This window comes from Phacochoerus africanus, chromosome 8, assembly GCF_016906955.1.
Source record: "Phacochoerus africanus isolate WHEZ1 chromosome 8, ROS_Pafr_v1, whole genome shotgun sequence".
In the NCBI taxonomy this organism is placed as follows: Eukaryota; Metazoa; Chordata; class Mammalia; order Artiodactyla; family Suidae; genus Phacochoerus; species Phacochoerus africanus.
This window is the reverse complement of record NC_062551.1, coordinates 75,324,601-75,338,585: the sequence shown is the minus strand read 5'-3', so window position 1 is coordinate 75,338,585 and position 13,985 is coordinate 75,324,601. Positions and strand designations below refer to the sequence as shown.

At 49.6% G+C, this 13,985-nt stretch overlaps 1 protein-coding gene across 1 annotated transcript in view; it reads left to right on the top strand.

Moving 5' to 3' along the window:
- Positions 1 to 5,479, top strand: part of SDHB (succinate dehydrogenase complex iron sulfur subunit B) — a 29,549-nt gene extending 24,070 nt beyond the window's left edge. Inside the window, exons 6-8 of the mRNA XM_047792086.1 lie at positions 570 to 671; positions 2,158 to 2,280; positions 5,274 to 5,479. Of these exons, the coding sequence (XP_047648042.1) occupies positions 570 to 671; positions 2,158 to 2,280; positions 5,274 to 5,351 (303 nt within the window). The 3' untranslated portion in view covers positions 5,352 to 5,479. The remainder of the gene's footprint in view (positions 1 to 569; positions 672 to 2,157; positions 2,281 to 5,273) is intronic.
- The last annotated feature ends 8,506 nt before the right edge of the window (positions 5,480 to 13,985 follow it).

Here is a 13,985-nt window from a genome sequence, read left to right as displayed (position 1 = left end):
GCTGCTGGGTGAACCTCAGCAAATGACAGCCTCTAGGCATCTCAGTTACTTACCTGTAAAATGAAACTCTAGAGCACTCACCCCAAGATTATTGTGACAATCAAATGAGATCAAGTCAGACACACCATACTTAGTACAGGTCGCTGTTTTAGGACGTTGTTGCTGTTCCATTGAAAAGTTGAGGTCTCTGCCGAGCCAGGGCAGAAGCTGGTGTAGACTCTAGATGCCTCAGCACCCAGGGCCTTTTTAATTTCTGCTAAACTGCATTCAAGGTGATGAGTTACCTTTCATGTTTTTGTTAGGGGGTTTTGTTTTTTAAGATAAGTGAGGGGTTACTAATTAAAGGATACATACACCACACTTGGACTTAAGAACTCTGGGCTCTAATTCAATTCCAAGATCTTTTTTATGAATCTGATAAATCTCAACAAACCACTCCTAGGATTTTGCCAAGAAGACTCAGGGGCAAGTAGGCACTTTGCTCATGGGCTGACCCCAGGCCTCCCGGGTAAGTTAAGGATGCGACTGTCTCCCACCACGGGCTCCTGATGCCCTTTCTCCGCACGCAGGATGGGCTGTACGAGTGTATTCTCTGCGCCTGCTGCAGCACCAGCTGCCCGAGCTACTGGTGGAATGGAGACAAGTACCTGGGACCCGCAGTCCTCATGCAGGTAAGGTGCTCCTTCGTGACTTCCAGAGAAGCTGACACTCAGGCTTCCAGAAATCCAGAAGGACAGTGTATTGTCGGAAACCACACACTTTGGGGGGCGATGGCGTCCTTCGTTGGCATCCATTACAAACAGGGTAATTGGTGGCCTTGCCTTCATTTGGCTTTAGGTAAATCTGGGGCTTCATCTGCAGAATGCCTTCATTTAGCGTGGCGTGGTGGGGTGGCAGCTGCTGGCACACTGTGCCTTGCAGATGCTTAAAATGTCTCCCTGCGCCACTGGCCCTCCCCTGCCTCTCACAGGGGTTTTCGATGACGTGCAGGCAGGAGAGAAGGAAATTGCATTGAGTGCTAATTACCCAGCTGTAAGTTTGGCAATTGTTTTCAGGCTAGTGAAAGCCTGCGGTACTGGGTTTAGGGCTTACCTGGGGAAACGTAGCATTGCTTTTCATTGCCTTTCACTCTTTGTATGCAGGTCACTGCAGAGAGAGTCGCTGCCTTCGTGCCCGAAAAGCTTATACTTTTAGATTTGTGGTTAGTGCTTTTTATAGGCTCTTAAGAAACTCAAAAAACAACCTCTTGTTTCTCATTTTCCCACAAAAAGAGAAGTTCCGTGGTTGTGTGACCACTTAGCAGTACTGATTCCTGGCCAAAGTAAAGATGGAATAATAAGGTGCATTCATGTTGGTGCTTGTATGGATGATCGAGCTGCTGGGAAACAAAAGTCCTCTCAGTAGCACTGCTGAAGCAGGCCCACTGACCAGGAGGTTAATCAGGTTTCAGCTGGCTGATCTCAGGCTTCTGGGATGGGTATACTGATTGAAGGAATTAATTAATAAGTAGAATAGATACCTTTTGCTTTTTAGGGCCACAAGCGCAGCATATGGAGGTCCCCAGGCTAGGGGTCGAATCGGAGCTATAGCTGCCAGCCACAGCCACAGCAACGCCAGATCTGAGCTGTGTCTGCGACCTACACCGGATCCTTAACCCACTGAGCGAGGCCAGGGATCAAACCCACAACCTCATGGTTCCTAGTCAAATTCATTTCTGTTGCACCACGACGGGAACTCCTAGAACAGATATCTTTACACGGGTCTGCTAAGTTATCAGTTTACTCAGAGACAGTGAGTAGGTGCTATGAAGACAGGGGGTCAGACGGTACCGTCCCTGCCTTCCCTCATTCATGATCGGGGGGGCAAGCTAAGCAGCCCCATGAAATTGGTAGAAGATGACTCCTGATGGTATATAATTAAGCACCAGGGACTAGGTGCATGTGGTTCAAAGGTTTGTGGGAATCATTAATCAAAATGATCAAAAGCTGTTACAAAACGGTTGGGAGACTTTCCTTGAAAGATGACAAAGAGTGCGGAGACGGCATCTGAGCTGAGAACTCTCCTGTTCTGCACACCTGCAGCTTTGAGTTGGACCAGAGGGCTGCTCTGGCCAGTTAAAGTTTTAACAGCTCAGCTCACCAGTCCCCACTTCCCCAGGCCTATCGCTGGATGATCGACTCCAGAGATGACTTCACAGAGGAGCGCCTGGCCAAGCTGCAGGACCCGTTCTCTCTGTACCGCTGCCACACCATCATGAACTGCACGGCGACCTGTCCCAAGGTAGGGCGAGCAGAACGCGCACTGTTATCTCAGAGTGAGCCTGGGGGCTGTCGGCGCTTCGTTGCAGGGAACAGGCTCTTTCAGGACCCCTGAAGAAGGGCTTTTAGGTAGGGTTCCCATGGGCGTGGCAGAAGTCAGGGATGCCATGGGGATCCAGGCACAGGCAGCTATGGGACCGAGTACCTCTCCCAGCCCCGAGGGCTCCGTGTCAGCGTCGCTGCTGGTCTGCTCTGCTCCTAGCAGCAACCCTGTGCTTTCTCTCTACTCTGAGTCTTTGCTCTGACTCAGAGCTCGTCCTTACTTAGCTTTCACTCCCTCTTCCTGTTTAGACTTCCTACTTCCCGGGCTCACCCCGCCTGCGGCTTCAGCATCTGCCTGTCTTCCTCAGCATTTCTCAATTCACATTCCTCGGAGGGAGTCTCGTTGGCCCAGCTCAGCTCTCCGTGGCCGCCAGCGCTGGTCAAGTGCCAATGCTGGTCTGGCCAAGTGGGCGGGGAGCAGCCAGGGCTGCCCTTCAAGCCCAGACTGTGGGCAGAGCAATTTCACTTTAAAGGTGCAGTGAGCAAGCAGGCAGTGAGATGGAAAGTGCTCAGCCAGCTAGCAGTTTAAAACAGAAAGTGCAGGCAGCATATGCTCGCAGACATGAACTCTAGACTGTTTGAAGGGCCCTCCCTTCCCTGGTCACAGTCGTCTCATGTGACGTTGGCCCTGGGGTTGGCTGTGAGGCTTGGTGGGGTCCCCACCAGTACAGGAGGGCACTGCCTGCATCCCTGCCCAGCCTCTGCCCGTGCGCTGGGTGACTCCTGAGGCAAGTTATGCCACTGAAGTCTTAAATCAATGCCTGGCACGTGGTAAGTGCTCAGGAAAGGGGCCCTGCTGTTATTTAAAAAAGCAAACAGGTGCTGGGCCCAGTTGAGCCAGTTAATCAGAAGACAGCCTCTCCGAGGCTGAGGCCCAGCTTGTGTATTTGCTCAAAAGTTCCACAGAGGATCCTGAGGTCTGGGCCTGGGCCTGGGCATGAACCTCTGCATCGCAGAGGGCAGCAGACAGATGAGACACTCAAGAACAGACCCTCTCTGGGACCTTGTCTGTGTCCTGCCCTCCCGTTCTGTAAAGCAGGGGTGGATGCTGGGGCTGCAAGGCTAGACATAGGCCCACATTGAAATAGAAGGGATCTTGAAAATCATCAAGTGCAACCCCTTTTACAGATTAAGAAACTGAGCTCATGAGTGGGGGGCTGGGGGGGCACTTGCCAAGGTCACTCTCAGGTTGGGGGCGAGGCAGGGGCAAGGCTAGAAGCGGGCCATCTGCCGTCCTGCACCAGGACTAGGTACCATCCTGTCACTGACCATGTGAATCTAAAACCCATTTGCTGAACAGGGGCGGGGCAGGGGGGCTGAACATGGTTCAGCAGCGTTGACAAGGAAACACTGTGGAGGGTCTTCCTCCTCCCCCAGCCCCAGCCCCTCCCTGGAAGCAGGAGTATCCCCAGCTTCCTGCCTGCCCTCTCAGAGAGAGTTTACACCACATGCAAATGTGTCCTTTGTCACAGTCGCCTGTCTTTTGAAGAATGTCTTCTCTCTCCCTTTCTTTCTCTCTGACGATCTCTCTCTCTTTCCACACCTTAATTTCAGAGTTGGCCTTTTAAAATGAGGGGACCCTTCCCTAGCCTCAGATGAGTGTTTGTCTAATTTTACCAAATTCTAGGTTACCTCCCTTCCTCCTTCAGGGCTGGCATTCATTAGGTTCGATGACTGAACCTCCTGCAGAACAGATGTTACAGCTGTGGGGCCAGACTGCAGCTGACCCTGGTGCTGCTGGCCGGTTGACCCCTACGGTGCTCATGAAGGGTTAACACAGGGTTGTTTTTCCCACATACCTTTGACACTGGTAGATGCTGACTTCTGGTAATGATGACTTAATAATACGGTAATGATGTGAAACCTTTAGAGAGATCTAGCTTTTTTTTTAGCTGCCCCTCATCATACAGAGTTCGGAGGCCAGGGATCAGATCCAAGCTGCAGTCACCACCTAAGCCACAGCTGTGGCAACACCAGATCCTTAACTCACTGTGCCAGGCCAGGAATCAAACCTGCAGCCAGTGCTCCCAAGACACTGCCAACTCCATTGCACCACAGTGGGAACTTTTTTTTTTTCTTTTTTTTTTGCCTCGCCCACAGCATATGGAAATTCCCAGGCCATGGATCGAACCCGCACCCCAGCAGCAACTGGAGCCACTGCAGTGACAGTGCTGGGTACTTAACCCCCTTAACCTCCAATATCCAGCTAATGTTGACACTGTCTGTAGTCATAGAAGAGACAGCTCTTCCCTGGGCTCACTTACCTGCTACCGTGAGCCTCACCAGCAGGACTCCAGTGAGACAGGTCTCCTACCAGGGAGAGCTGGCTGTTTTCAAATGTCTAAAAGTGGAAATAGAGTTCTTAGGAGCTCCCTGGTGGCTCAGTGGGTTAAGGATCCATAGTTGTCACTGCTGTGGTGCGGGTTCTGTCCCTACTCTGGGAATTTCCACATGTCATGGGCATGACGAAAAAAAAGAAGAGAGCTCTTAGCCCAAGAGCTGGCTAAGATCTGGGACTGGACTGGATTTGCACTCACTGTGCTTTGACCCTGCACCAGCTAAGGCAGGAGTTGGCAGCCAAGGTCATGGGGTTCTTCCATTCACTTCACTTACCATTTGAGTTTTTGATTTTTTTTTTTTTGGTCTTTTTAGGGCTGCACCTGCAGCACATAGAGGTTCCCAGGCTAGGGGTCTAATCGGAGCTACAGCTACCAGCCTACACCATAGCCATGCGGGATCCGAGCCACATCTGTGACCTACACTACAGCTCACGGCAATGCCAGATCCTTAACTCACTGAGCGAGGCCTGGGATCGAACCTGCAACCTCATGGTTCCTAGTCGGAGTGTTTCTGCTGCACCATGACGGGAACTCCCCCTACCATTTGGTGTTGATTCTCTTCTCTTTTTTCAAGGGGCTGAATCCAGGGAAAGCTATTGCTGAAATCAAGAAAATGATGGCAACCTACAAGGAGAAGAAAGCTTCAGCCTGACTGTTCCCAACCTAACGTGACTGTAACCAGCTCAACTGAACGTAATTTACATCTAATTTGAGTTCCTTCAAAGGTCTTTGATTTTCCACAAATACTGCATGTACAATAAAAATTTTAAGAAAAATAAATGTTATTCTACTTTATTAACAAAAAAAGCAAGCCTGTTCCTTGTACTTGCTGCAGACGGAGGTGAATGTGCCAGAAGGAGTGTTTGTCCTTGAAGAGGGGGCCAGGACTCCAGAACTTACCCACACTGGGAGGTGGATACTTTGGGTCCAGGCGTAGAATTGGTGTCACGCTGGACGACCTTGGGGAGTCCCTTCCTTTGCTGTTGCATTTGGCCATCTGCAAAATGGGCATCCTAACGGGGCCCCCCTCAGCCACCTGAGAGTGGTAGGAGAGTGCCAGCACTTGCTCTCAGTGCTTCTTTGTATCTCATCAAGCAAGATTACAGCTGCCTCCAGCTCAGCTCTGAACTCCAGTCAGCTCCACGAGTGACCTCCAGAGACCTCTCCCGGGAAGCAGGAATTCCCACCACTGCAGCTTGGCTCAGGTGATTACTACTAACGTGGTAACGCCGCCAAAACAGTACAAAGGTTCCTCAAGTTAAAAGTGGAAACCCCTCAAACTCCCCAAGTTTCAATCCCCTGTAGACAGTTCACATATTTCCTTCCGGACTTCTATGTCATTACAAATGTGCAGCATATATAAAGTTTTTTTCCTTCAAAAATAAGGCACGAAGCAATGTTAGCCACTTTCTATTTTTTCATCGTGGTGAAACACACCTAACAAAATTTACCACCCAGGAGTTGATGTTGTGGCTCAGCAGGAACAAATCCGACTAGCATCCATGAGAACACAGGTTCGATCCCCCGCCTTGCTCAGTGGGTTAAAGATCAGGCATTGCCGTGAGCTGTGGTGTAGGTCGAAGACAAGGCTCAGGTCCCATGTTGCTGTGGCTGAGGGGTAGCCTGGAGGCTACAGCCATTCGACCCCTAGCCTGGGAACCTCCATGTGCTGTGGGTGTGGCCCTAAAAAGACAAAAAAACTTAGCACCTCAGCCCAGGGACGTTGTTGGGCCGCCCTGGCACCATCCAGCTCCAGGAGTCTTCATCTTGCAAAACTTAAGCTCTACCCAATAAACACCAACTTGCCATTTCTCCTCCCAGCGCCTAGCCACCATCTTTCTATTTCTGTTCCTGACTGCTCTACCTCCTCAGTGGAATCACATAGTATACATCTTTTTCTTTTTAGGACTATACCTGCAGCGTATGGAAGTTCTCGGGCTAGAGGGCACATTGGAGCTACAGCTGCCGGCCTTGCCACGGCCACAGCAACGCCAGATCCAAGCCTCACTTGCTACCTACCCTGAAGCTTTCAGCTGTGCTGGAACCTTAACCTGTTGATCAAGGCCAGGGATCAAGCCCACGTCCTCATGGATAGTAATCAGATTCGTTGCAACTGAGCCACAACAGGGACTCCTGAAATTTTATTTTCAACCTTTTTTTTTTTTTTTTTTGTCTGTGCGCAGCATGCAGAAGTTTCTGGCCTCAGGATCAAACCCACACCATAGCACCAACACCACCAGATAGTGAACTTGATAGGCCGTCAGGGAATTCCAAATTAGCTTTTTTAACCACTGGTCCCATGCTCTGTGGCGTAGATGCACCGTAACTGTTTACCCATTTCCTCTCTAATGCACATTTGGGAGGATCCTACCTTCACTCTTACGAAAACTCCAATGCTGTTTTTAATTTGTAGCATTGAGATCATCCTGGACACAAAGGCCTCTTATCTTAGGAGGCTAAGAAAAATGTCTGACCGAGAAGGAACCTTAATGAGAATTTCTGGCTTTACAAGGGGGCAATTCAAGGGAGTTCCCGTTGTGGCTCAGAAAGTTAAGAACCCACCTAGTATATCCATGAGGATGTGGGTTTGATCCCCGGCCTCACTTAGGGAGTTAAGGATCCGGTGTTGCCGTGAGCTGAGGTGTAGACTGCAGACACAGCTTGGATCCTGCATTGCTGTGGCTGTGGTATAGGCCAGCAGCTGCAGCTCTTGATTCAACCCCTAGCCTGGGAACTCCATAGGCCACGGGTATGGCCCTAAAAAGCAAAAAAAAAAAGCACTAGTCTCTGACATTGTGAGAGGTCAGGTGCTGAGGGTAAAGATAAACAAGCTTTGTCCCCTCACACCTAGGAGCCAAGTTCATCAAGAAAAAAGGAACAAACATTAAATTATTAAGGAGTTCCCACTGTGGCACAATGGGATCCCCTGTATCTCCAGAACACTGGGACACAGGCTGATCCCTGGCCCAGTGCAATGGGCTAAGGATCTGAAGTTGCCACAGCTATGGAGAAGGTTACAACTGCGGCTCAGATCTGATCCCCGGCCCAGGAATTCCATGGGCCGTATGAGCAGCCAATACAGAAAAACAAATTATTAGAAATTTTGGGGAGTTCCCGTCGTGGCTCAGTTGTTAACGAATCCAAATAGGAACCATGAGGTTGAGGGTTCAATCCTTGGCCTCGCTTAGTGGGTTAAGGATCCGACGTTGCTGTGAGCTGTGGTGTAGATCACAGATGTGGCTCGGATCTGGCATTGCTGTGGCTGTGGCATAGGCCTGCGGCTACAGCTCCGATTGGACCCCTAGCCTGGGAACATGTGCCACAAAGTGCGGCCCTGGAAAAAGACAAAAAAAAAAAATTGGGGGGAGTTCCTGTCTTGGCTCAGCGTAGAGGAATCCAACTAGGAACGATGAGGTTTCAGGTTTGATCCCTGGCCTCCCTCAGTGGGTTAAGGATCCAGCATTGCCGTGAGCTGTGGTAAGGGTCAAAGATGAGGCTCAGATCCCACATTGCTGTGGCTGTGGTGTAGACTGACGGCTGTAGCTTTGATTTGACCCCTAGCCTGAGAACTTCCATATGCCGCAGGTACAGCCCTAAAAAGCAAAAAAAAAAAAAGAAAAAAAAAAGAAATTTTGGCGTTCCCTTGTGGCACAGCAGGTTAAGGATTGTCACTGTTGCAGACTGGGTTGCTGCTGTGGCGCAGTTTCCATTCCTGCCCTGGGAATATCCAAAATGCCTCGGGTCTGGCAAAAAAGGAAATTTAGAGAATACGGTCTTTGCCCTTAAGTTAGCATCTCAACTTTTTTTTTTTTTGTCTTTTTGCCATTTCTTGAGCCGCTTCCACGGCATATGGAGGTTCCCAGGCTAGGGGTCGAATTGGAGCTGTAGCCACCAGCCTACACCAGAGCCACAGCAACGCGGGATCCGAGCCGCATCTGCGACCTACACCACCGCTCATGACAACGCCGGATCCTTAACCCACTGAGCAAGGCCGGGGATGGAACCCGCAACCTCATGGTTCCTAGTCAGATTCGTTAACCACTGAGCCACGACGGGAACTCCCAGCATCTCAAAATTCTTGACCACCTCAGTAAGACCACACAGTACACAGTCCTCAGATGTTAAAGCTCAAATTTGGAAGTGAAAACTGGATAAACCTCAGGCTGACCTCCATACCGGGAGAGCAGCAGGGGAAAAGCTGCCTTCAAGGTTCATTCACACCTAATTGATTTCTGACAGCCCTGAGGAAGGTCACATTCCTTGGATGTATGAATAATTTGACTTTGCTTCTAATCTCTAGACCTTTGGGAAAGGTGTTTTTTTTTTCTCATGACTATAATTTAATGGCTTATAAAACCAGCTCCTGATAAACTGGGAAGCTGCCACTTCAGATCAGCTTCATCACACCTGTAGGTCACTCTCACCCCATTTAAGCTCGAGCTATGTTAGAATGTGACATCAACTCATAGTTTAATTTGCTACTTATTTAATCTTTCAGGGGAGTTCCCATCGTGGCGCAGTGGTTAACGAATCCGACTAGGAACCGTGAGGTTGTGGGTTCGGTCCCTGCCCTTGCTCAGTGGGTTAACGATCCGGCATTGCCGTGAGCTGTGGTGTAGGTTGCAGACGCGGCTCGGATCCCGCATTGCTGTGGCTCTGGCGTAGGCTGGCGGCTACAGCTCCGATTAGACCCCTAGCCTGGGAACCTCCATATGCCGCAGAAGTGGCCCAAAGAAATAGCAAAAAAAAAGACAAAAAAAAAATCTTTCATAGATTGCAGGCAAATGTTTGATTTCAAAGACTTTCCTAATTAAACTGCAGACCTGAGCAGAGAAAGACGATTTTGTCGTTACACTACTTCTGTGCCCTGACTGTATCCAGTCCATGTGCTTTCATTCACAGAAACGATCCTGTGGAATGCTTGGAGTTTCTCTAGGACTGAAGCTGGCCATCTCTTCTCACCTGGCCTTTGGGCAAGTTGTTAAACCTCTGATCCTCTATTTTCCTATCTGTAAAATGGGTATTAAGAGCACCCACCTCTCAGAATTAGGGGTAAAGTTCACATAAGAATATATGTGGGGAAGTCCCCATGGTGGCTCAGCAGGTTAAGAAACCCAATTAGCATCCATGAGGATGCAGGTTTGATTTCTGCCCTCGCTCAGTGGGTTAAGGATCTGGTGTTGCTGTGAGGTGTGGTGTAGGTCGCAGTCATGGCTTGGATCCTGAGTTGCTATGGCTGTGGCATAAGCCGGCAGCTACAGTTCCAATTGGACCCCTAGCCTGGGAACCTCCATATGTCTCCAGCGCGCCCTTGAAAAGACAAGACAAACAAACAAAAAAACAGGATCCAGCATTGCTGTGAGCTGTGGCATAGGCCAGCAACTATCATTAAACCCTTCAGCCAGCGCCAGGGAATTTCCACATGCTACAGGTGCAGCCCTAAAAAAAAAAATTTTTTTTTTAAATTCATATACCATTGGTATAGCAAAAATAACTAATAATAGGGATTTCTGCTGCAGCAGAAACAAATCCAAAATGAATAGTAACCATGAGGTTGTGTGTTCGAGCCCTGGCCTCACTCGGTGGGTTAAGGAACCAGCCTTGCCATGACCTGTGTTATAAGTTGCAGACAAGGCTCAGATTTGCTGAGGCTGTGGTGTAGGCTGGCAGCTGCAGCTCTGATTCACTCCCTACCCTGGGAACTTCCATATGCCGTGGGTGCAGCCCTAAAAGGCAAATAATATTATTAATAATAATTAATAGGAGTTCCCATCATGGCTCAGTGGCTAAGGAATCCGACTAGGAACATTGAGGTTGCAGGTTCAATCCCTGGCCTCACTTAGCAGGTTAAGGATCCGGCATTGCCCTGAGCTGTGGGGTAGGTCGCAGACGTGGCTTGGATCTGGCGTTGCTGTAGCTCTGGCATAGGCTGGCGGCTACAGCTCCGATTCGACCCCTAGCCTAGGAACCTCCATATGCTGCACTGCAGCCTTAGAAAAGACAAAATAATAATAATAATAATAATAACAACAAATGTGAAAAGCATCTAGCCTGCATTTGAGCAAATGATCCATAAACTCAATTTAACTGATTTATCTCAAATACCTACTGTGTGAAGGCTTAATACTAGAGAGACTTCAAAAGTGATTCATTCCCAGCCCTCTGGACGTGACAATTTGGTGTATTTCTGAAATGACTGGCAAGAATTGGAGACCTCCTGAGAGAATGGTTTATCTGTGCAAGACTAATAAATCTCATTTCTCATCTCTCCCATCACACTGACTGCTCGGCACCAGGAGGAGTGCCACTGACCCCTGACCCTCAATTCTCTTCCAGCCTCCTCCTTGCCCAGGAAACCAGCTGCAACTCCACTTTATGTGTCTAGACAGCCATGATCTTGTCATGGGGTTTGTCACTAGGTGAGAAATTCCCTTTTGTTGCAAAAATCTAGAGAAACTAGAGGAATTGAGAAGTTTGGCAATGCTCTAGAATAAACCAGTCCAAATCAGTGAATTCTTAAGCTGTTTGCCACATGGGCTATTACCCTAAACCTGGGATTGCCTCTTGGTGGGTATTGAGACAAAAGACACAACCAAGCCAAAGTTCCTGGAATAAGGAAGAATGTATTCTCAGCAGCAAGTAAGAACAGCACCTGGGATCTGTCCCAAAGTAGCATCTCCCAGCAGCAAAACTGGGGAAGTTTTAATCTAAAGGTACACATACATCCAAAAAGGGGCCTTGGCAGTGGGCAGAGTACAAGCTTTAGTTGATGACACAAGGGTCAGAAGAGGTCAATGTCATGACAGCTTAGGTTTCTGCTGATCTAGTGGTTGAGCCTTCAGGCTAATATTTACCACTGAAACAACTGGGAGTCTTTACTGATATATTATCTTTGCTACTGTTATTTCTCTTGCCAGATAACAGTTTTTTTTTTTTTTTTTTTTAGGGCCAAACCTGCAGCATATGGAAGTTCTCAGGCTAAGGGTCAAATAGGAGCAGCAGCTGCAGGTCTGTGCCACAACCACAGCAACGATGGATCCAAGCCACATCTGCGACCTACGCTACAACTCTTGGCAATGCTGGATTCTTAACTCACTGAGACACTGGCTGGGCCAGGGATCGAACCAGCATTCTCACAGACACTATGTCAGGTTCTTAACCCACTGAGCCACAATGGGAACTCCAACAGTTTGTTCTTTTGTTCCCTTAAGATCATTAATTACTGAGACCTGTTCTAGGGCAAGCCTTGCGACTAGGCTTAGATCACGAAAATCTTAGACCAAAAATGGCTTCTCTCTCTCTCTCTCTTTTTTTGTCTTTTTGTCTTTTCTAGGGCTGCACCTGCAGCATATGGAGGTTCCCAGGCTAGGGGTTGAATCAGAGCTGTAGCTGCTGGCCTACCCCAGAGCCACAGCAACCCGGGATCCGAGCCGCATCTGCAACCTACACCACAGCTCACGGCAACGCAGGATCCTTAACCCACTGAGCAAAATCAGGGCTCAAACCTGCAACCTCATGATTCCTAGTCGGTTTCATTAACCACTGAGCCACGATGGGAACTCCCAAAAATGGCTTCTCTTAAGTCAAGAAAGCCATACCTGGTTTTCTTTCTCTGGCCACCCCCACCCGCAATCCCATCTGGTTTCAGGACCAGGCAGATCATGTCCTTCCTGTGGGCCCCAAGGGAGCAGCAGCCCCAGAAGGGAATATCTCCCATGGGCCCAGCCCACAGATGAGTGCAGCCCAGCCCACAGACCACCCGGAAGACCACAGCGAGAGCCGCTTCCCTAAAGGGAACACTGGGCAGATGCAGAGCCTCCCACATCCTCTGTGGTTTGAAAGGAAGCTTCCTCTGGCCTCCTGCCCATGAAGACCATGGGCCAAGCAGCAGGTGCAGCTCCTCCCCCGAGGATTCTCCAAGGAGTCTCTTAAATGCCACGTTGCAACAGGAAGAATGACAAAGCAGTCATGCGATGCAGTCCCTAAGGTCCCACTTTTATGAAGCTTCTAGCCCAGTGCCAGGATCTCAAAAAAGCAGCCGGCATCTACCAAATTCCTGCCTCCTCACTTCATCCTACCAACAGCTTTCATTTTACAGATGAGGAGAGAGGCTCAGAGAGGGAAAGTGAATTTTTTTAGCTCACCCAGCAAAAAAGCAACTGATGTACATCCAGGCCCAGGTCTCCCTGGTGCTGGAGCCCAGCCCCGTGCCACTGTACCACACTGCCTCTTGGGAAGGTCATCTAGAGCAAACCAGTTATGCAAACTTAGCCATCCTGTTTACCACTGAAATTGGGGCTCCCCTGGTAAGTGTTCTGCCAGGCATCCGGCTAAGTCCTGGGGGAGGAGATGTGGGCTCTGAGAAGTTAAGTAGCTGCTCCCACTGGGGTATCTGCAGGTGAAGCAGGTCCTCTCACCCCATCCCCCGGGTGGTCAACCTGCTGCACTGGCAGCCTACCCCAGCTGAGCAAATGGCCCCCCACCTGCTCAGACCAAAGCCCCAGGGGAAGGGCATCTTTGATTCCATCCCTGAATCTCTGGCAATACTTACTCCTTTATCGAATGTATATATTGAGTTCTTGGTCCAGGCCTTCCCTGCTTCCCTTCCGAGTCTCCTCCCCACCATTACTCTCCGTCGCAGCTCTGTCTCCTTCCAGCCCTTTGCACCATAGGTTGTTCCCACACATTGCTTTGGAGTTTTCCTCTGCTTACCTTGGCTGCTCCCCATGTCTCTGTTCACCCTCCTAGAACAGTACCTGGCACTGCATAAATCAGCCTGATACATGATGATGGATCAGGCCACCTATCCTTGGCCCTAATGTGATCCTTCTTGGGTTTGCCCCAGAGTCTCCCCAGGCTCTCTGATCCTTTGGAGATCCTAGTCCAGAAGCCATCCACCCCAGGGTCAAGGGATGCCATGTCTGTACCTGTCACTATGGGGCAATGCCATGTGCCCTGCAGGGGCCTTCTTGTTTCCCACCTGTGCAGGTGTGTCTATGGTCATGCTATGAGGCTTCTGAAATCGGGTCATGCTTCTGCTATTTCTCTGGCTTTTTTTTTTTTTTTTTTGTCTTTTTAGGGCCATACCTGCAGCATATGGAGGTTCCCAGGCTAGGGGTCAAATAGGAGCTGCAGCTGCCAGCCACAGCCACAGCAATGCCAGATCCCAGCTGTATCTGCAACCCACGCTGAAGCCCAAGGCATTGCCAGATCCTTAACCCACTGAGCGAAGCCAAAGATCGAAGCCTCAGCCTCATGGATACTAGTTAGGTTCTTAACCCACTGA